Source organism: Euwallacea fornicatus, chromosome 18 (assembly GCF_040115645.1).
Source record: "Euwallacea fornicatus isolate EFF26 chromosome 18, ASM4011564v1, whole genome shotgun sequence".
Taxonomy (NCBI): Eukaryota; Metazoa; Arthropoda; class Insecta; order Coleoptera; family Curculionidae; genus Euwallacea; species Euwallacea fornicatus.
In genome coordinates, this window is record NC_089558.1 from 2,487,737 (window position 1) to 2,510,140 (window position 22,404).

Consider the following 22,404-nt stretch of genomic DNA (forward strand, 5'->3'; position numbering starts at 1 on the left):
GGATAACACCACCAATGTCATTTAGAGGTCACAAGACAAAAGTTTTTCCATGAGATGTCGCGATCCGAATATTGGAACACGTGATTCATGTAGCAAAATTCTAGTGAGTGGTAATGTGATCGAAAAATCGTAAAAAGAAATGAGACGAAAAGTTAGAACTTGCCTTAAACTTCAAAATCTTATTAAATACCTGTTTTTTGGAAATCTAAATTTTTCTTTAAATTACTTGAAGACTCACGTAACTATTTAGTTTGTAGAAGTTTTTGCTATAGTTCTGTGAAATAAGTGGTACTTATAAAACTATGAATATCTTTCTACAGATGGCGCCAGGCAAATATCGACTTAGAAATGTTTGATTGGCCTAAATTCGTGCTGCTTTTGTTTTCAAACTTTTTTGACGTCACTTTATTTTATGTTAAAACTCTCGTATAACCACAAAAAATTAATTAAATTTATATTGGAATAAAAATCTGTGATGGAAAGTTCAATAAAAAGACTTAAATAACATTCTTCAACACTCCACTTCTCCTGCGATCAGATCCATCTGGTCAACCCCAAATAAAATAAGTTTACAGTAAAAGATCGAAAAAGGGCGTGGGCCATTTAACCTCATCACTCTACATGTAGCCCAAAAATAGATTCTACAACAAAGAGCTTTGTTGTTCATAAAACCGCTCTGTAAAATCAGTGATTTGACGTCAGAAAAAGATCTTTCGTATAATATAAAGTGCCCACCAACTGTACGGATTTTACAATAGGGCGCACATATGACGCCACCATCCGCACTCAGTACGTGCAATACAACAAATAGTTTAACCCTTCTACTGTCTGAGTAGGTATTTATTTATAAAGTATATAAAGAAGGCATTGTGTCCTTCGAAAGTCTAACGCGTTATATTACTCAGATTCCCGTACAAAAACAACACGAATAGAGCAGTTTCCGGATGGGAAATGCGCAAGTTCAAAGAAATTAATGGGGCTATATGAAAACGCAAGCCCGGGGCGGGTCGTTGCCCCACACAAAAATCCATATCATTTGCGGAAGGATTTCCAGGGGAATGTGTGATATGGGGTAGTAGTATTCAACAACAATAAGCGTAACTGATGGAGTTAACGAAATATGGAGCGCACTTATTGAGACTCAATTCGACAAATCTCAATTGCACTTGTAATCAAAGAGGAGGTGCGCTTTGTAACAATAGATACTTTCTATTATGTTGATGGGGTCATTTACCTAATGTTAATTCAAGGGCATGTTTAGGGGACTAGTTTGTTCACTGATATATCTTCCAATATTTTTACTCATCATGCGTGTAATCTGGACACGCACGTAGGTTCACCACTGCTTCCTGAAATAAATATCAAAAGCGTGGAGTGTATTTGAAAACGCCGTTATTAATGGAAGCCTTTGTGATATTCACCCAATGTCATGGTAATTGAATAAAAACAAATAATAAATTGTCGCACCAGATCCAACACAAAAACATGCGTATTTCGCATATTTAGAAGCGTCGTTTCAAGGCATTCCACTCCCGACGTCGATCCCGGCAGCAGGTGCGTGTCGTCCCGGCGTTCAAAGGGAGGCGCGCATTTATTTTAGACTTTTATCAATTGAATTCCTCTTCGATTTTTTTCAGTTTACTTGTGAATTCCCCTAAATCACTTAAAATCAGTAAATGTCCCAAACATATTTCTAAATTAATTAACGTGATATCAAATTGCCTTATTACAACTTAGTAGATAAGATAAGAAAGATTTCTCAGTGAAGTGGCCGCAGAAACTGAATTTGGGACAAGGGTAAGCAGTACCAATTTATTACCATTTGCATGAATTTAGTGTAATAGATTTGCCTGCCAAAACCAATTCCTTTGTTCGGAATAGGTACTACCTTTATTAAATATATAATTTCTTTGTGTCTAAAAGCAAACAAGAAATGCACTTAAATTCGCATTAACTCCGAATACTTGAAAAGTTATTTTGGATTTTAATGATGAAATATTTTATTCACCTTTTAAACCAGAATTTAAAGTCCTAGTTCTAGCTATAAACATACTTTCTCCTTAGGCATCTAAAAATCTATCGTTTTCGCCAACACACTAATTAATTTACCTCCAATTCCCTTTAAAAACCCAGCTAATACACTCAATCATCACTATGAACAACGACTTGGAACCTGGGGTTGCTCCAGATCGACTGCCTTTACCAGAGAGTCCTGGAACAGCCTCCGGCAGTAGCTCTATTGTTTTCGAGGCATCCACTCAAACACCTACCTCAGAAGGCTTTGATTCCCCCCTTTTTACTAATAAGGGTTACTGCCTTAAAACCACGGGGCACAGCACCCATGCCTTAGGGAATATACAGAGGATGCGACAACATGGCCAGGTATGTTTTAGGATAATTAGCAGGATCATTTAATAGAGTCTCATCAGATAGACTTGTAGTTAATAGGAAAGGTCACGTAGTTTAGTTGTTTTAAAGATTTATTACCGTCGATCATCACCCACCCATTATCAGCTTAACAAGGCCACCTGTCATCGTAGAGGAATAACGATTATGTTTTATAAGTTTACCTTTAGATACAAAAGTGCTTCACCCTCCGTGCCTCTCATAAATTTTAAATATAAACGAGAAAAGTCCTCAGTAATGATAAATTGCCAAAATTGATCAATACATCTGCTTCAAATGACTTTATTGATATATATATATATAGGCCATTTAAAGGGCGTCCCTGAGCCCTTCATGGGTAGTAAACAACGCGCCCTTTCCCGTTATTTACTCGCAGCAAACTACCCTTTGCATAAAGGATCAAATTTTCTTTCTTTGCCTGAGTGTGTAATTCAATACGACATTCAATTATTTTATTACTCGCCCCCGGAAACGGGTTATTACTCAATTTTTCAAGTAACCTGAGTAATTAAGGTCGTCTTAAGCGTCTAATTAAGATTTTACTCAATGGGCTATATAGAGAATCGCTATAAAACTGAACTTTTATGATTTAAGTTCACAACCAGCAAATATCATTTTAATTAAAGATTTATCGTTGACCTATTTTCGTTAAGTATAGGAAGATTATTGCATTTTGGTGGTCCTTTATGTGTAATAAATTCCTGACATTAAAGTAGAATCTGTTGCGAATTGTTGATTTAAAAGCGGCGCCTTTTTGGGGCCATAAAATCGAATTTTATGTCTAGAACGCTGAGCCAGGGTAAGCTTGCGAATTTGTCTTTCTAGACGGAAACTTCTAAGCCGACAATATTGACAAACTAAAACCGAAGTTTATTACTTACAATATCTATAGATGTTCAGAGCATATATCTGTCTTTGAGTTCTTCATATCTATTCGCTTTCAAATTAGTTCTGAATGCCTATTGCTATAGCCAGGGTCAACATTAGTGAGTCTGGTGCCTTGGGTAAAATTTTTAATCACCGCCCCTCTCCCCAAAAGGCCAATACTGGCTGAAAGGTAATAAGCAACTGCGGTTAAAACTGATACAGGGTGCTCATTTTACCTACTACAACCTTGGAGTTTCGATTGAAGGGCCTTAATCGTGTGATTAGTAAAACTGCGGCTCTGTATAAATCTTCCTTTGGGCATTTAGTCCCAATTAATGGTAGGCATATTCTTAGGTTCAAACAGATGATGATTAATATATCGCTATTGCATAACGAGTAGGTGCAAAATTGTGTATAAATAACAATAATCTAGTAGATTCTTTTCTGATTTTAGTTGTGCGATGTTGTTTTAAAAATAGGAATAGAGAAATTTAGAGCCCATAAAGTTGTCTTGGCTTCAGTTAGTCCTTACTTTTTTGCCATGTTCAACGGTAAGTTCCTTATTGATCACCTCAAATCCCATATTAAATAATAAATATATAGGTGAAATGAAAGAGCAAAACCAAAACGAAATTGCAATACATGACATGGACGCCACAGCTGTGGACTTGCTGTTAGATTACGCGTATACAGGACAAATAACCATCACTGCCGATAATGTTCAGGTATTTTTTAAATGATTTTGTATATGAATATTTAAAAACTACAGTTAATTAAACAGGTACTGCTGCCGGCGAGCAGCTTGCTACAAATGCAAGAAGTGCGAGAGGCTTGCTGCAGGTTTCTTTTAAAACAACTGCATCCAACGAATTGTTTAGGGATCAGAAGCTTTGCAGGTACTCTCAATACCGTCAAAAAACATTAATTTTAAATGAAGAATTACAGACACCCACTCCTGCAAAGAACTTCATCTCAAATCTCACGTGTATGCCTTACAAAACTTTCAACAGGTGGTGTCAACTGAGGAGTTTCTGCTGCTTCCATTTGGCGAGGTAACTGTTTACCTAACCCGACTACGTCTAGCTTATACAAGGCTAATTTTAGGTACGAGAGCTCATCTCTAACAGCCAATTGAACATATCGTCTGAAGAAGACGTGTTTACAGCAGTGCTGAATTGGGCCAAGCATGATTTGATCGAGAGGGAAAAGTATATATCCAAGGTGCAACAATAAAGCAAGTACTGAGTAGAAATTTATATAACTGCTACTTTGCAGCTGATGATCCATGTAAGACTGCCCCTAGTGAATAGAGAATTCCTAATGACAAGAGTAGACAACGAAAAACTCATAAGAGACAATAATGAATGCAGAGAATTGCTCTTAGAGGCTATGAGGTACCATTTAGCTCCAGAAAGACGTTTCGCTTTATCCACTACAAGAACCAAAGAGCGAAAGCCCAAAGGAGCTGATCCTTATTTATTTGCTGTAGGTGAGTTGACCATTCCATGGTTAATTAGGTACAATGGATTAAATCCATAACATCAATAGGTGGTGGATCCCTCTTTGCCATTCATGCAGAATGCGAAGTATACAACCCAAAGACTGATATATGGCACACAATAGCTCCCATGCAATGGAGGAGGTCACGGTCTGGTGTCACAGGGTTGAGACGGTTGTTATACGTCGTTGGAGGGTAACAATAACAAACCTACATAAAATGACATTAATTAAAATTTTATTCAGATATGACGGTGCCTCAGACTTGGCTACTGCAGAATGCTATAATCCGTTGACTAATATATGGAACCCGATAACTCCTATGGGTAAATATCGCTCTCTAACGGTCGATACATCAAGGCACGAACAACGTTACTTCCAGATAATTTCCATCGTTTCGATAAACTTATCTATAATTGAATTTTTCGGCACTAAGCCCAGTTCATTTACAGGAACAAAACGTTCTTGCCTGGGAACGTGCTCCTTTGACGGTTTAGTCTATGCTTGTGGCGGTTACGATGGGGCTTCATGTCTTAGTTCCATGGAAAGGTTTGATCCTTTAACAGGAGTGTGGTGCAGCTGCCCTGCAATGAACACTAGACGGCGATATTGCAGGATTGCTGTAGTGGGTAAGGAATTTTTTAACTAAAGATATAGAAGTTGGAATTATATAGAAGTTCTTCTTACAGAAAATTCAATATATGCTTTGGGAGGGTTTGATTCTACCAATTATCAAGCCTCTGTTGAAAGGTTCGATCCAAGAGAAGGAAAATGGCAATCAGTGCCTTCTATGTCTTCTAAAAGGTCAAGTTGTGGTGTTGCTGCATGGGATGGACATCTGTATTGTGTTGGAGGTAAATTTCTGTTTCAAGAAAACCTTCCTGATTTATACCTGCAATATACTTTTCAGGTAATGATGGAACCATGTGTATGAGTAGCGGAGAAAGATTAAACATAAGAAGAATGACGTGGGAACCTATTTCAGCAATGCATAACAGGAGGTATAATAATAATGAACCAAACAATCACATCCAAAATCATTATATTTTAATTTAAAGGGCGACTCATGAAGTCGTTGCCTTAAACGGCTGTTTGTTCGCTCTTGGAGGGACCGATGGCAGTTCTAGCTTAAACTCCGTGGAAGAATACAATCCTAAATCCAATAAATGGTTTTTGGTCAAAAGCATGACATCTCGAAGAAGTTCTATTGGAGCAGCTGTGTTAGACTGTATTAATATTGAACATGTGCTGAGGCAGACTGTAAGGCTAGTAAGCTGATCGAAGCAGTGCATTGTGGTTGGGAAAAATAGGAAAAGTTTGTCTGAAGACAGAGAATCACATACGCTTGACGATATTTAGGGATAACTGCATGGCATTATTTGGTACAAATACTATTTTATTTCATACTACTTTACAAAAACAATTTTAAACATCTAAATATTCACGTTTTACATGTAGGTAACAAAATATTCATATATAGTAAATGCATTTCTATTACTGGCAGATTTTAACAAATATAAACTTCGGCGTTCGCCGCATTTTCAGGAAATATTGTTTAGTTTGGCTTAAAATTCAAAAGCGAAAATTGTGCAAGTATGAAATAAAATAATACATGATACGCGTCCATTAGATACTTGTTGACATTTTGCAGTACAAAAATGTATTGTAGGAACTCACCTATTGGACTTGCAACATAAATAACCGCTAACTATTACACATCAAGTAGTGATTAAGTTCTATATAACAAATGCTTATCATGCTTGATATGGAATAAATGCTATAAGCACATTAATACTTAGAAAATTCTTTAGGTATAAACTGAATCTTTTGCTTCTTTTCTGCCTATCTTGTTGCAAATTTTTTGATAATCATACACTCTGTGATAAAACTTATTGAATTTAATAATTAAAGGAACCAAAATTTTAAAACGCTTACTAAAGTGATTTAATCAGTGTTTGTTACAGATGTTCTAAAAGTTACTTTATAAATTAAAAAATTTGCCTTTATGCGTAATTATACATACAAGAGGTATAAAATCTTGTTGGTTGTGTAGTTTCTAGGTACTGCAGGTACCTATGTTGCTAAAAATTTGCTTCAAAAATTAATATTAGACAATTTAGGTTGATATTAATCGAATTATTCAAGAATAAGGTCTATTATTCTACGCATTCCGCATATTAAGTTGATTGCTAATGAGTTGTTTAATGGTAAAACAACATTCAATTTTTATGTTCTGCATTCGTTCATTTCCTTGCTATTATGAAAGTGCAATGTGCAGTAATGTCCTCCAAATAATAGATTGACATTGGGCTAGGTACATACTACACACTAGGTGTTATTAGGAATAAATATGAGTTTCCACAATAACCATTAGATATCTGCTGTGCTAGGAGTGAATTAAAAATTTAACAATGTGCACTGCCATTTGAAAAATAAATTTTATATTGGAACAGGCTATCTTTTTTTATATCATCAGTATTCGTTTACAGAAAATGCTTACAGGGTGGCAAAAACAAAAAGTGAACATACAGAAAATGGGAGATTTGTAAAAAAATCAAAACTCAACTTCATTCAGTTCTTTGGGCAAGGGAATTTGCCACCATTTATAAAACAATTGATGACTGATAAATTTAATGGGAACTAAACAACAACAAAAATAAGTATCACACAACACAGTTCTAAGATCATGATTTGTATACAGAATTTAAATTTCCCATAAATGCAATCTCCAAAAAGATGTATATAGGATGAAACAGGAATTTTTAGAGTAACTTTTTCACAGTCATAATGAGGAAACTAAATTTCCATAAAAACATGTTCCCATGCAAGTTGAAGGGAAATGGAGGTTTCTCATTCTTCCAGACATTCTCTAGGTGCACCTGTTACTGGACACTAGAAACTCTAATGCCCATCGTTAAGATCTCTGGTAGAGTGACAGAAAAAGGTTAATTTTCAGTTAATAACAAAAACTTTTAGTGGCGCTTCTAGGCCTTAATAGCAACCGATAATGAGGATCCAAAATTAAACTAAAGAATTGTTAGGTTTTGTCTATTCACTGTTTACGTATTTGTTTTCTGTTTATTAATAAACGAAGAATTATACCCAATAGTAATCATATATAAGAAATAAGGTAAAGATGTAGAATCATAAGATACTGCAGCAGCGTAATTAATTGATTTTTTATGACCGCCCTTTACAGTAAATACCAACTCGCAAAATAAACATAAACAAAATTAAAATCATTCATACAACATAAATGACATGCGTACGTGTACCCACATAAAATATATGATTGTCGCCACATTAGTACACAAACTATAGTAGAAAAATCGCTATCATTGTCGCAAAACATGTATTAAAAAAGAAAAACATGCGATCCGATTCAAAAGTTTAAAGGTCCGAATTGATAGTTCTGTATTCAATACTTTGACACCACATGTCCGTTACGTCAACTGATTAGTTTATTTATGGCTGTCATAATAGTGGTTGATGTAATGTGTTTAATCGTTATTTGTTTATAAAAATGGCAAAAGATTGTGTAAAAATCTAAATATGGGTGCAAAAGACTCCAAAAGAAGTTGTCTAAGCTATGAGGATGCAGTCAAGCGAAGTAAGTACAACTGGGACTGAATTTTCCCAAGTTTTCTAGAGCGTTCCTCATCACATGATTGGCAGGATACACACAACATAAATACGATTATGATAATTTTGCAGCAGAGTAATTTTAAATGTCCCCAGGCAACGGAAGACTTTTCATTCCGCTTCGATTTGCTCGTTTAACTCAGCTATAAGGTCTGAATTGTGAACAACCTGCCTTATTATTACACCCAATTAACTGCAGCACTAGAGTACGTTCATAGTGATGTTATTACTTAAGTGCTTATTTCCATTGTCACTGTTGAATGTGCGTATTATCAAGCAGAACAAACATTTCATAAATTCCTTTTGCAACAATTTTTGTTTGGGTTTTGCTTTGAGCTGCAGGCTTATTATGTTGTGTAACATTGGTACCTACTTATGTAGGCTAAAACACGTCCTTAGTTGGTAGATATTTCAATAACATGTCAGGCTCATTGAATTGCTATTCAATCTACTAACATTAACTCGAACATACAGTGCCAGTCATCACAGTGAGTCAAGGAAATAGAATCTGCTTGGGTGTCTAAACTAGGAAAAAGACTGATTAGTTAAATGAAATAATTTTCATTATTTAATAACTATGAAATGGAAATTTCAAGAAACAACAATCAATCAATAAATCCCCATTATAGTGGCACTGTTCCATTATTGTATAAAGTCTGGTGTGATTTTCAGTTATTTTCAAAGATATTCTGAATACGAATGGGGGCTTTATAGCTGGGCTTCCCAGGGAGCATCACACATACAAGGTCTAACTCAAATAAGTTTGGCTTTTGTTATTTTAAATTTCACTTAAAATTCCTAATGTGAGCATTATTGAGGAATTATGATTTGATTCCTTATCAAGCCATGAGCAGTATTTATGACTAGATCACACAAGATATGGGGGGGTGTTAGTGATAATCTGATGATTAAAACATTCAAATTACTATTAATTTTCCCATTTTAGGAAAATGTCTGCTTATGACAAGGAAGGTAAAGTAAACAAAATTTCTCTAATCAGTTGGGTAGTTTACTCAGAACTTATTGTAAATATGAAAATCTAATAAACAAGAATCTTTAATGTGGTATCTTAAGCACCTATTCAATTAAAAATCAATCATCATGGGAGTCTAAATTTGCCAAGGATGTTATGAGAAGTGTTATGTACATTGAGTTGTACAATAATTGCAGATTATATTCTGTTTTTGCATTAACCCATTTTTTTCTGATGTAGCAATTAATAAATGAAATGATCTAGCACAATTGAATAAAGATTGTAGATCTCAATGCCTGGTTCACAACTTCTGAACTTCATTAGCAAAATCAAGTGGGACCGCCACTGATATCAAGTAAGTGATGAGGAAGGGTACTGTCATACTACCATGATGGATAGAAGATGCTGGAACTAAGTCTTGGATCAGATTAGTAAAGTTTGAAAGTGATTACTAGCTTTATATGTTTAATTGCCCTTTAAGCCTTTATTCTAATTTTTATGAAGCTTTAGGGAAATAAATATAATTTGTGGCAAACACAAGTCTGAATCGCTATATTCGTAGTACCCAAGAAATGCATCATCATGGTCTGATAAAGGAGGGATTATTTTCTTATCCATTGAATTGTGCATGTGAGCAATATTTGAACAAATTAATATGATAAATAATGAAGGTTCATTGATCTTTGCTTAATAATTGAATAGTGCTACCTAAATCAGTTATGTGATCAAGTGGGGGACTATTCAAATCTTGCATATGTTTGTAAGAGTATAACTTATAATGTTAAATTATACTCAATTAGTGACTGATTTAGTATGCCTTTAAGCCCATACTCGTATCCTTGCGATGTACCTTGCAACAATAATAAATTAATTTTTTTCTAGAAGGTATTGATGAAATCTGTATATTTAGGCGAACTTTTTTATCTAATCTATGGATTCAAGGTTACACGTATATCTTCATTGTTTTATAATTTTATGGATTTTTACATGGTAATTACGCGAAAATCTTTTCTCAAACATCCTTTGGAGCTCATGGCAACCATAGAAAATCCTTGAGCTTTCCTAGTTCTGTTGGTTATCGAATCGAAAACCAAGCATTCCTCTTGGGAACAAAGTACTTTGGATGTTGAATTATGTTGTTATCGATGCATTCATGGCAGATTGAAAACACATGAACTGAGGGTCACCCAAGAGAAAAGGGGGCAGCTTCCAAATGCCCTTAGGGACCAGGTTGCTGCCAGACCATAATAATCAAACACCCAATACGTCATTTTATCATACAAACGATTAATTCCCAAATGTTTATTTAATGTAATGCATGTGTTAATGGCCTCATACAACCGAATTGACTACAGTGGGAAAAATTAGGGGGCCTGAGGAACCGCCACAGTTGTTTTTTTTTTCGAAACACGACCAGTTACTTTGCTAATTACCCCAATTATAGTATATTGCCTTCATATGTGAGTGCTGAATGCGTTTAAATCGCTACCGTTCGTAGAAGGTTTTCACCAAATAATAACACAAAAAAATTGCGACCCACTTTATTTTTTCAGTGTCAGATGCAGAATTCAGGCGTATTTCCGAAACCTTCAAACGCCTTACTAATGGAGGTGTTTGGCTGGCGCAGCCTGCTTTTGCCCAGCATGTTTTGGGAGATGGGGTGCCCCCTCCTATAGTGGAGAAGTTGTACACAGTCTGCGGGGGAGGCTCCCGAGGGATTGCTTTCCGGGATTTAATCTGCGGATTGGTATTGCTAACCAAGGGATCGCAAGATGAGAAAATCAAGTAAGGAACTATAGAAAAAAAATGTAAAAGTATGACATTTTGTTGTTGCAGATTCCTGTGGTCGCTCTACAGCAATGACTCTGGGAGCCATATCACCAGAGGCGAGTTCCAAGCGGCATTGCAGTTGGAAGGCACGCTACCTCCGTCGGATGGTGGTCCCAGTAAACCAAACACTAACTGGGATCGAATGCTGCTTTCTCTCTTTGGTGGGGGGCAGGACAAAGTGGGGTTCGAAGACTTTAAATCTTGGATAAAGCACAACAAGGAACAGACCATTTTGTCTAATTGGTATGTCGGAAATGATTATAGTCTGTTGAGATAAGGAATATGGACTTAAAAATGTCGAATCTCTTTGGGTTACAACGTTTATCAGCTCTCACTGATTGTCTAAATGCCCTCGCGACTTCATGAATAATAATAAATTTTACCAGATCGACAGGTCATATCTGATCTCCAGTCGTAGACCCCATCGTTTAGTTTATAGTTTAGTCAAACCGGCAACAGATTGTCTATACAGGATTTCCCGAATTTATTATGGCTATTAGGAGTTTTATCAGTCTTCATAAATACCTAAATCTTTAATTTTCCAGGCTTCTCTCAAATCCATGCGTGTCTCTAAGCTCCGAAGTGGAAACCCCCACTTTTTACCAAACACTGGCGGGAGTTACTCATCTAGAGGAACAGGATATCTGCGAACTAGAGAAGTGTTTCTGGTCAATACAAAGCGCTTCTGTAACTGGACATTTGGATTACAACTGCCTCTTATCCCTGGTTTGTCCTCCGGTACCTGTGAAAGCCTGCAGAGGGTACATTAGCCCTAATCTCTAATTGAAATTGAAAACTTAATAGTGGTTTTAACAGGTTGTTTCTGGCTCTGGACGTAAATAGGGATGAACATATTGATTTTAAGGAGCTGTGCTGCGGGATTTCCGCAGCTTGCAGAGGTCCCACGGCTGAAAGGATGAAATGTAATTATTTTAAATTGTAAATGTTCTGAAGCTTAATAAGAAGTCTTTCAGTTTGCTTCAAAATATTTGACATGGATCGGGACACATATTTGAACTCTGAAGAGCTAGAGAACATGAGGCAGACCCTACATTTCATCGCCAGTGAGAACAAACCAACGTTTTCCTCGCAGTTTTACTTGGAGCGTCCCGACAATAATGGGGAGACAGATTTAACCCATACAAAAACCCTCGAGTCTCTTAGTAAAAAGGTAGTTTCCCTGTGTTTAAACCGCAATTCAGCTAACGAACCTGTTGTTGCAGATGGACAATCGAGGAGGTGTATCTCAAGAAGATTTTCTAATGTGGGCCGTTGAAGACAACAGCTTGGTGGCCCCCTTGTTGGAGCTGCTCTTCCAGGTTTGTCACGTGTCATTAGGGTTGAAGCCACATTGTAGACATAATGAATATGAGATAGGTAAGTGACAGATTTTGTGGTCAAGCGTTTGTAACCGTATCCATTGAAATTTTCAGTGAGGGGTTGGTTAGAAAGGGAAGAGCGTCGTGGTTACCACGTGGGTCAATTTTGGTATCTAATCTCTTCTGATTGGTGGCATCAGTGGGTTAGCTACACTTCTACTCCTAGGTAAGCCCCAATGATGTCATAAACTTTGGGATTATGTTCCTTCATCTTCTGTTTCTTTTTGCAGGAGTAGCTCTCAGGATCATTGCCAGTGCCGTGCCGAATCTCGAGTAATGGTCGAAGAGGGCATAGTATGCGATGAAAGTTTAGTTAGCAACGCCACAGATTATACAACCAACAGCAACGAATTCCATTCGAACAGCATGGAATCTATGGGAGACTTGCTTAGCAAAGGCGACAGGTATGTTTTACAAAACTCATGTACTCCCTGGAAGTTGATTCGATTTTCTTTTTTTAGCTGCAGTATTGCTTCAAGCTCAGGCGTGTCTAGTAGCTCCGGCACAGCAACAAAACGGGTTTTAAACCCTCCTGGTCCTATAGACAATAGTAATTTAGTTGCAGACAGCAACTACAAGGTTCCAACTTTAACGGGAGAAGGTGAATACTGTAATTTTTTCTTTGTTAATTCTTCCATTAATTTATGTTGACGGTGCAGGTGGCCGTTTGAAACGCGATACAACACTGGTGCAACACAGGGACTTTGAATTGGTGCCTGATTCGCTATGGAAAGCCCTGGCCATGTGGTATGGAGGCCCTTTGCCACTGCCTAGACAGGTAGGGCTATCTATGTGTTTTTTTCTTGCACAAATTAACGTATTTTTTTTTTGTTTTTTTTTTTCAGGTTATAAAACCCCCAGGAAGATCGGAAGTGGAACTGGAGCTGTATCCTTTAAATTTAAGGATACTGAGGCACCATGTGCAGCAACCCGTCAACAATACTAGTTGGAGCACAGTAGTTGGAGGGTAAGTTGTTCTTTAATGGAATACTTATCTCGTTATGCAGTGTTTCAAGAAAAGCTCGAGCCACTGGCCAAAAGAACACCATAAATTCCTCAAGTGAAAATGGGATGTTTTACTTAGAGAAAGTATAGTTTAAAACTCGTACGGAACAGTACCAGAACACATTGTTCTTATATTTTTCTGGAACACCGAGAATGATCTACGTTTTTAGATCCATTAACTATCATCATCAAAAGCATCACAACGATTTTTTCGCAGTTACGGCGCCTTGACGACAGCCGCTTTTCCCCCGTCTTCCCCAGGTCCTTGCATGAGACGTACTTTGGCGCACGTGGCAGCCTTTTCGCGTTTGGCCAATGTCCAGCAAGTGACTGATTTCCTTTGCGAACACTTAGGGATCAAGAACGAAGAAGCGCGGCTTTGGCTGCTTCGAGACCATCAATCACCACTTTTACTGGAGGACGAACAGGCTCATTTGCAGGATTTGGGAATCAGGCGAGTTTTGAACTGATGATTTTTTTCAGATTCCTGCTTACAATGCATTTGCATTAAACTGCTTAATTTTAAAGATATTTCTTTCTCTAAATATAATATAAGTTATTATATAAATATATTATATAAATATTTAATATAAATTGAGTTTCTCGATAATTTAGGGATACTGATCAGATACTCCTTGAAGTACGCAACAAGGACCTCACATGGCCGGAAGAAATGGGTCAGTTAGCAGCCGGGGGCAACAACGAAACTACGCTGGCTGAGAGGCGACCTACAATACACTTACCACCAGGTACTTACAATTTGACGTCCAATTTATAAATCTTTTAATAATTTAATCTAAAGGGGCCACTGGCTTGAACAACTTGGGCAACACTTGTTTCATGAATGCGGCCTTGCAAGCTGTCTCTAACACACGTCCGTTGACTCTATATTTTCAGCAAGACAGTCAGCTTTCCGAGGTTAATTCAAACAATCCTGATAGCACCAAGGGGGCTGTAGCCAAAAAATATGCCGAACTTTGTAGGTAGGTGGAATTCGTCAGAATTCATGATGATTAGTTGCGATTAGATTGAACTCTCTAGAATTAATTCTCATATTAAACACAATTCTTGCAGAGAATTGTGGGCGGGTTCCACAAGAAGTATTGCTCCATTAAAATTGCGTTGGTGTGTCACTAAGTATGCTCAACATCTTAGCGGAGGAGGGCAACATGATGCACAGGTGGGCGTATTGCTTGAGATAAAAAAAACATTTCTAGAATTAGGGATTCTAGGAATTACTTGCTTGGCTCTTGGACGCTCTCCATGAAGATCTGAACCGAGTGCCCAAAAAGCAATACATTGAGCAAAAGGACAGTGACGGTCGGCCGGATCAGGTCGTAGCAGATGAGGCATGGCAATACCACCTGAAGAGAGAGAATTCCGTTGTGACAGATTTGTTTCACGGCCAATTAAAAAGTAAAGTAAGTGTTACTCAGGCTCGGAGATAAGGAAAAATTTGAGAAGAGACAAAATTGCTTTTTCTTTATATGGAAATGATCTTGTATTCCTTCTTTAATCTGGTTGTCATATTGTATTGGATTTTCATATTAACCGCATACTAATATTTCTAGGTAACATGCCAAACGTGCGGCCACGAATCCGTCAAATTTGACCCTTTCAACCACCTGAGTCTACCCCTTCCTATGGAAAGCTACATACTATGTGAAGTTCTAGTAGTGCGATTAAGCGGAGAGGTCCCTACTAAGTATGGGCTGCGACTAAACTCTGAGGCGAAGTATGGAGACCTTAAGGAGCATCTTAGTGATCTTTGCCGGGTCGAGGACAAGCGAATGTTGCTCGCTGAAGTGGCATTTTATCAAGTAAGAGAGCCTCGCTTGTCAAAAAGTAAAGAGTGGTAATTGAAGAAGTAAACGTTCCACGGTATGCACTTTCGGAGAAAGTTAATTATCTCAAAGAATTTTTTTTTTCAAATTCCATTGTATTTCTCGAATTTTGCGCAGTTTAAAAAAGAAAATGATGTCTAAACGTAACAAATTCTTTTGCAAGATTGAGGGGCGACAAAATGTCCGACGTTTATTTGTCATCTTGTTACATTGTGGCGTTTAACAGTGCATGGGATAGAGATGGATATATTTCGGACACCATTTTTTAGCCAGAAATTATGACCGTGGCGAAAAGAAATGTTGCACGAACTGGATGCTAGTTAAAGTGGAGAATCCGCTATAAATTGAGTCGTTTTCGCATTAAATTTTATTGAAAGAATTTGTTTACACTAAAAATGCTCAGTCATTCAAAAGGGTTAAATAATAAAGAATAACACAAAAAAAAAACTAAGGAAGGTTGAAAAAAGCATGTCTTGAATAAATTCACCTTCTACTTGTGGTCACTCGGATTGTAAAGCAATAACTCGATAAACGCCCTGCGTTCAGGCTCCACCGTCTACTGCGAGATTTTTTTAACGATCTCTTTCGATAATAATTTTCGTTTTAGATCAAATCGCTTTTGCCGGATGAAAATAGGATAAATCCAGGTACAGCTTTGGAACTGTATGCCTATGAACTGTCAGCCAGCCACGGGGGCTCAGAAAGCGAAGGTGAGAGGGACGACAATGCAGGGGAGGGAGATGTCGAGACAGGTAAATTTGTGCCAAATAGAGCTGCAGTAGAAAACTCGTCTGTGTGTTACAGAGGGTGGAACTTTGAAGCCAAAATGAGGACCAGTTTTCCTTATATTGTTTTTCTGCATTTACAACTATGCATGCGTCAAACCCTTGACAAGTAGAGTTGCAAATGAAGAAGGGAACAAGAAAAATATCCTCATTTTGATTACAGAGCGCCACCCCAGGTCTGCAACAATTCAGGTCATCACTTCGATGAAAAACTTTATAGATGTTTTGTTTTTTTTTTTTTGGTTTGCTAGAGGCCTCGACGGGCGCCACCGACAGCCCCCTGGCCCGAAGCCCTGAGGTAAGGAGTGATTCGGCCATTTGCATGCCCAACATTCTATGCTTTAAGGTATGCACGGCCTAGGCCTAGCGAATTTTAGTTGTGTTTGTTTTGCGCTAATTATTTGTCCATCGCACAGAACTAAAACTGTTAAGTGGGGCTTCGCCTCAGTTATGTGCCGTAGATTAGTTTAAGTTAAGCTCGAAATTCATTTTATGCTAAAAAACAATAAACACTAATTACTTTGAATGTATGGAACGCCAGCTTCACTGAGGCTGCGCCATTTTACGTTGTATTTCTGTTGAATGAAGGCTTTAAGTGCAGTATTGTATGTTAGTGTTGATTTTTCCAGAATAGTTCACTGTGTCCAGAGCACATGCCAGTCCAGGACCATAAAATATTTATTTAGTGAGGGTTTTAATTTATCGAATAGGTAGGCGATTTGAATGATTTTCAAGGCGACGATTAAAGGATTCTTGGAGTTCTTTTCGTTACTTCCCATTTTACAGCTTTGCAAATCTTAAGATCCGAATATTACGCAGTGAGCATTTTGAGTGGTCGTAACATTTCAGTAAGAGCATATCTGAACCATCCAGTATACAAAAGGTCTGCAATATCCGTGTTAAATAGTATTTGTAACGGTCACTTTTGGGTATTTTAACTCGGACGTTGTCCCATGTTTAGTAGTTAGCAAGATGATATGTTTGTTAACATTGAATGTATGAATATTACATGGTTTTTTTTTGAGTATGGAATTTTGGGTATGTTTACTCAGTTAATTCTAAATGAGAAATGTATCAAAACCGTGTAATTGATAGAATTTTCACTCGTTTCTAGACCAAAAAGGAGCCAAGGCTAAGCAAAGGTATCCCCTTCAGGAGGTCCACTCTTTCTGTGCATTCCGCTTCGTCCAATCATTCAGGTAAAGTGATATTAAACAACACAATTTTTTTATTAGATTGTCTAGAAAATGAACGGTGATGTCGTCTTGCCCTTTTAAATAAATTGGCCATACTGAGTGGTTCAAGATTAAATGTTTATGTATAATGCGTAGCCCTCATACAGATTGCAGTCAAAAAGCTTCCTCAAAGTTTGACATGTGAATTTCCAAATTTCCATATAGATACATTCGGTTTCGACTCACCCTTTTGTATCAGTAAACTTATACTTGTCGTGTGGTTCTTTAGGGGCTTTGGACGCATTAACTCCCAAACGGCCACCATCTTATCTGATTGCTGTGCACCGTAAAGTCGTCAGACAAGACATCTACTTCCTTTCCCAACAAAAAAGCAAACCGAGCCTTTTCGGAATGCCGCTACTCCTGGGCTGTTCCTCAAGCAGCACATGCCGAGACGTCTATGATATGGTATGGCAACAAGTTACCCGATTATTGAGTCCCCTGCCTCAAAGCGACCAAACTAACCATGCTACAGACTGGTAAAAAAACAAATTGAATTTACATACTCCTGGTATTTTCATGGGTTTTTTTCCAGTGATGATTCATTAGGTTACGAATTTCCCTTCACCCTGAAAACCGTATTAGCCGGAGGTCAGATATGCGCCATCTGTCACTGGACGAATTTCTGCCGAGGCTGTCCTTTGCCCTGTACAGATGACCCGTTGCTACATAAGTGTGGGCCTTCAAATAATGCTCCTGCCATGCATATTGCCATAGATTGGGATCCCACAGCATTACACTTACGTTATCAGAGTAGTAGGGAAAAGGTAGGTGTACTTTAATTCAGATGAAGGTCTACAAGGAAGTTTCAAGTATTTTAGCTTCGTTCCAATAGCAAAGCAAATGAATTCCGGATGGTTAAAACTACTCAGATTTCTGATGAAAATACTGCCAGGTCTGAGCATTTCATTAGAGCATTCTTTTGCATACTTCTCTCTTAAAACGAACCTTTTATTATTAGACATGCAGAATTTTGGTCAATTAGCATTTTGTCCAGTCTGTTAAATTGAGGCAAAGTTGTTTATTTTTAGCCAACTATGTTAAGGCGGATTGGAGACACCTTGTATAGAAAACTATGACCTAATAATTTTCTTTCCTTTTTTAGCTGTGGATAGAACACGAATCTGTGGGAATCTGTCGAAAATTGCACACAGAACCAATCGACTTAGATCACTGCCTTAAGGCTTTCACCTCTGAAGAGAAATTGCAAGAAAAATATCACTGTAGCAGCTGCAACGACAAACAACTAGCCACCAAAAAGTTGCAAATTTGGAGACTTCCACCAATTCTGGTACGTTTCTGTATCGTATTTCGTGTAAAATTTTTCTACGGGAACAATATTAGATTATCCACCTCAAACGATTCGACTACGCCAACAGCAAGTGGGTCAAAACCCAAAAAGTAGTCAATTTCCCCTTCAAGGATTTCGATCCTACTGCCTATCTTGCCTCAGTACCTCAGGAAACTATACTTAGACACCGTCAGATATTGGAGGATAAGAGAAAGAAAATGGAAGACGAAAACATAAGGCAAGAAGGTATGTTGAAAATTGAAGTTTTGAAAAGTATCAACGCGAAGTAAATCTGTGCAATTTTATTTGTATTTATAGGCGAGAAGATTCTTGAAGATTTCATTGAATCCCCTAAAACAAAAATGCAAAATGCCTCCAAAGAAAAAGACCTGGGTTGCAGCAATAATTACGACGCAAGCAAATGTGATCTAAAGACTAACAATAGCAATAAGAAACCGGTAATTAGTGATAAGCAATATGAGGATAGCAATAGTTCGGGAGTGCCGCAATGCAACGGCGAACAGTGCAAATTGCTGGAATGCGGTAAGGAAGGAAATGTGGGCTGTGTTTCGCTTACTAATGGAAAAGACGAGGTAGACAGGGTAAGAACTTTATTAATGATAAATAGAACAGTTATAGAGATATTAATTTAGGTGGCCCCAAATACGCCGGCGAGGCAGAGACCTGAAAGAGTGAACAAAGTAAGGTCGAGGTTAATATCAACTAGTTTAATGAAAACCCCAATCATTGATGAAAACCTAACAGACTATCACGAGCATAAGTTGTTAGAGGGCCAAGATCCCTTCGACTTGAAGTATCAGTTATATGCAGTGGTGGTAAGACGCGATTGAATTACGTTTTTTGTGGTTTTAAGCACATGTTTCTCGTTAATGACAGAGCCATTCAGGCATGCTCAATGGAGGACATTACATCTCATATGCTTGCAACCCCAACGGAAACTGGTATTGCTACAATGACAGTTCATGTCGAGAAGTCATCGCCGAGCAAGATCCCATGCAGACAGTCAACGAGAATAGGCCGGCAAGTCGGAAAGGGTCGTCCTCAGGCTGCACACCATTGGGACGGCGAAAATGTCCGCCAGGGAGTCAACAGCAACGAAAAGGTTTGGACGATTAAATGACTTGATAATTTGGAAATTGCTTGAAATTTATAACACTTACGGAAACATTTACTGGAATTAAAAGTTGAAGTGCCAAAAAATTCAAACATTATTCGTTATCCCACAAACGCTTTGAAAACTTGCATGTCTTACACGCCCTCCATAAGAGGTTTCAATTGTTAATTTTTAAATGGTTCTTGCTTCCAACAGGTAGCACCGGGTCCACGGATTCTGATCGAACTGCTCCCCTTGCTACCATGGATGCATCACTGGCATCCTTAAACAGCGCTTTGGACAGCGGCAACGCCTCTGATACAGGAGAAAGGACCAAAACATCGAATTCTCCCTGTCCGAGCAGATTATCAGCCAGCGGTAGCACCAGCAGTGTCAATAGTAATGGCTTCAGGTAAGTAATCCGGTTCTAGAACCGTCGAATTTGCTCGACTAGCCCTAATGCATTTTTAGTTAATTAAGAAAACTAAAAGTCAGAGAAAAACTCGGTTTCTTTTAGGTGCCCCTATAACGATGCAAAAATCCCGAGAATTGACACAAGTTCGGCCTATATTCTGTTTTACGAGCGTTCAGGGCTAGATTATCAGCCGTACTTACCCAAAGTAGCGCCTACATTAATCGAAAACGGAAATGCGTCCCTGCATGAGCTGGACGAGGACGAGAACGAGCTACGTAAGCAGAATTGTTCTGTTCAATAATGTGTTGTTTTTGTTATTAGTGTGTTATCTAAGGAATCTCCTGACATTCGTGAAAGTAACCGTAAATTGCAATTCAGTCTAGATCCCAAGACTGAGCTTTTTGTTACCATTAATTTTCTGCGACTTGCGCTACAGAAAAAATAATGCTGTTCACTAGATTCTATGGCAGAATCCATCAGAGTTCATTTATTTTGTTTCCTGCATATTTTGGTGGATATAGTTTTGCGGTTAAACCATACGGTTCAGGAAAAAATAACGTAGGTCGCTGAATTCTACAGTGAATACCTTGTCAGAATCTAATCTTTTCTTTTCTGACATCGTGCTGGATAAATTATATACTGAGAAGGTCCCAAAATGCAGTGTTTAAACAAAAAAACCCCGTATCTGCCTTTAATTATACAGCGAAACACCGTAATTTGAGGTACCCGGTACATATTTTAAAACAATAACACTCTTATATGTTTTGCTTAATATTTTATAGACATTTTTTCTTTTAAAAACTTTTATATGAAAATAATAGTAAGAAATTTATTAGAGGTGTCTGTAATCTTTGATTGTCTTTAGCCCCTTTTCTCACAAATGCGCATTTGCAGAAAACTCAAAGAACATCCCCGAGAGGTCCCCAGTGCTCAAGTGGATCCGGGACAAGTTTTCTACATAGCACCTAATGAAAACCTCTAAACTGAATTTCCTTCGTATAGACTGATGTTTCAAAATGACGAAACAGTTTCTTTCCACACATACGTATTCCTTATTTTGCATGTTAACTCTTCCTTTACTGTAGCTCGGCATCAATCATCGTAGATGATAAGACTCTAAAGCACTTTACACGGGCCGAGCTTTACCTCACTCATTAATAATGATCTGCCGAATGTGAGCTTTGAAATTATAGTTTTGATATTTTTTTACTCTGATTGAAAGGAGATTAATGTGTTAATTTTTTCTGTTAATGGAGTTCCCCTTTGTGGATTTTAGCCTTGTGAGAGTCATGAAAATTTCACAGTTGGTTGCAGGTCTCAAGGCACTCATAGGGAATTTGTTTTTGCTAGACGGTTTTTTGGTAATTGTGAGAAAACTGTGATAGTAAAGGTATATTTAGTAAGTTTACCAAAACGATGGTCTTGGTCACTAGTTCAAAAAAACTCTTCCTTTCGGCGAGCTTATTGTTTAATCATTTCGTTAAAGTTTCATAGTTTTAGAATTTGTACGTATTTTTTTGTTGATAAATACCTTGTTATACTGTTGTTTTAATCTTGAGTGCCGAATCTAGTAGTTTTTTAAAATAACGATTTTATACATATTATAATTTATTGTTTGGTCTGGTATGACAGTGTTCGCATTAAAAATCACACTTTGCCCCACTGAAATCGATGACGGTTGCTGCGTTCCATGAAGATAATGGTTATAGGATAGGTGAACCAAAGATATTTTATGATTACGTTTTGTATTTAATTCGCTTCGTCGTAAAGTATAAAGGAATCAAAACACTCCCTTCAAACGGCATACAATATTCCGACTAGTCTGATATTTAAAGTAATTTGTAAGATATCTTATTTTCACACGCTGATGGTATATGTAATCCTAGTTATGTATTCCATGAATGATAGCGTCATTCTAATATTATATCGGTGCCATTACATTATAGTTGAATAAAGCTTGTATATTGTTTTTGGTGTATTATTATCCGTCCTGCAAAATTACGCATTAAGTTGGAGTTTTGCATAACTATAAAACGTAATTCACTAGCGTTTGATCATTGTTTCTAATTGTACCTCTTTTCCCCCTAACTCTCACCTCCATAAAAAGGAAATATTTACAAG

At 37.6% G+C, this 22,404-nt stretch overlaps 2 protein-coding genes and 1 long non-coding RNA gene across 5 annotated transcripts; 2 read left to right on the forward strand and 1 right to left on the reverse strand.

Annotated features, from left to right (window-relative positions):
• Positions 1-347: 347 nt before the first annotated feature.
• On the forward strand, positions 348-7,220 carry LOC136344874 (kelch-like protein 17). Of its 2 annotated transcripts, none has more exons than XM_066292753.1 (15): positions 348-836; positions 906-1,797; positions 2,134-2,382; positions 3,728-3,824; positions 3,877-3,998; positions 4,055-4,169; positions 4,219-4,325; positions 4,378-4,494; positions 4,549-4,762; positions 4,822-4,966; positions 5,017-5,096; positions 5,223-5,399; positions 5,460-5,624; positions 5,681-5,771; positions 5,829-7,220. In XM_066292753.1, the coding sequence occupies exons 3-15, from the start codon at positions 2,155-2,157 to the stop codon at positions 6,046-6,048; spliced, it is 1,878 nt and encodes a 625-aa protein (XP_066148850.1). In that variant the 5' UTR covers positions 348-836; positions 906-1,797; positions 2,134-2,154; the 3' UTR covers positions 6,049-7,220. The 2 variants fall into 2 exon arrangements, with proteins under 2 accessions (XP_066148850.1, XP_066148849.1); XM_066292752.1 differs by having other exon boundaries at positions 348-832.
• LOC136344883 (uncharacterized) lies at positions 4,992-6,536 on the reverse strand. Its single transcript, XR_010733049.1, has 3 exons — positions 6,448-6,536; positions 5,458-5,662; positions 4,992-5,390 (listed from the first exon to the last, which is right to left on the reverse strand). It is a non-coding gene; the product is annotated as an uncharacterized lncRNA (long non-coding RNA).
• A 1,006-nt stretch (positions 7,221-8,226) lies between the features above and the next one.
• Positions 8,227-22,252, forward strand: Usp32 (Ubiquitin specific protease 32). Of its 2 annotated transcripts, none has more exons than XM_066292749.1 (31): positions 8,227-8,380; positions 10,939-11,170; positions 11,222-11,458; positions 11,761-11,976; positions 12,032-12,138; positions 12,190-12,386; positions 12,439-12,592; positions 12,649-12,760; positions 12,825-12,998; positions 13,056-13,195; positions 13,254-13,372; positions 13,440-13,561; positions 13,817-14,053; positions 14,215-14,348; positions 14,402-14,582; positions 14,674-14,779; positions 14,832-15,020; positions 15,171-15,419; positions 16,051-16,195; positions 16,480-16,574; positions 17,343-17,427; positions 17,693-17,942; positions 17,999-18,230; positions 18,569-18,754; positions 18,808-19,000; positions 19,073-19,356; positions 19,408-19,590; positions 19,652-19,877; positions 20,085-20,280; positions 20,386-20,558; positions 21,178-22,252. In XM_066292749.1, exons 1-31 carry the CDS (start codon positions 8,323-8,325, stop codon positions 21,243-21,245), a joined length of 5,280 nt encoding a protein of 1,759 aa, XP_066148846.1. In that variant the 5' UTR covers positions 8,227-8,322; the 3' UTR covers positions 21,246-22,252. The 2 variants fall into 2 exon arrangements, with proteins under 2 accessions (XP_066148846.1, XP_066148847.1); XM_066292750.1 differs by having other exon boundaries at positions 16,480-16,526.
• Positions 22,253-22,404: the final 152 nt, after the last annotated feature.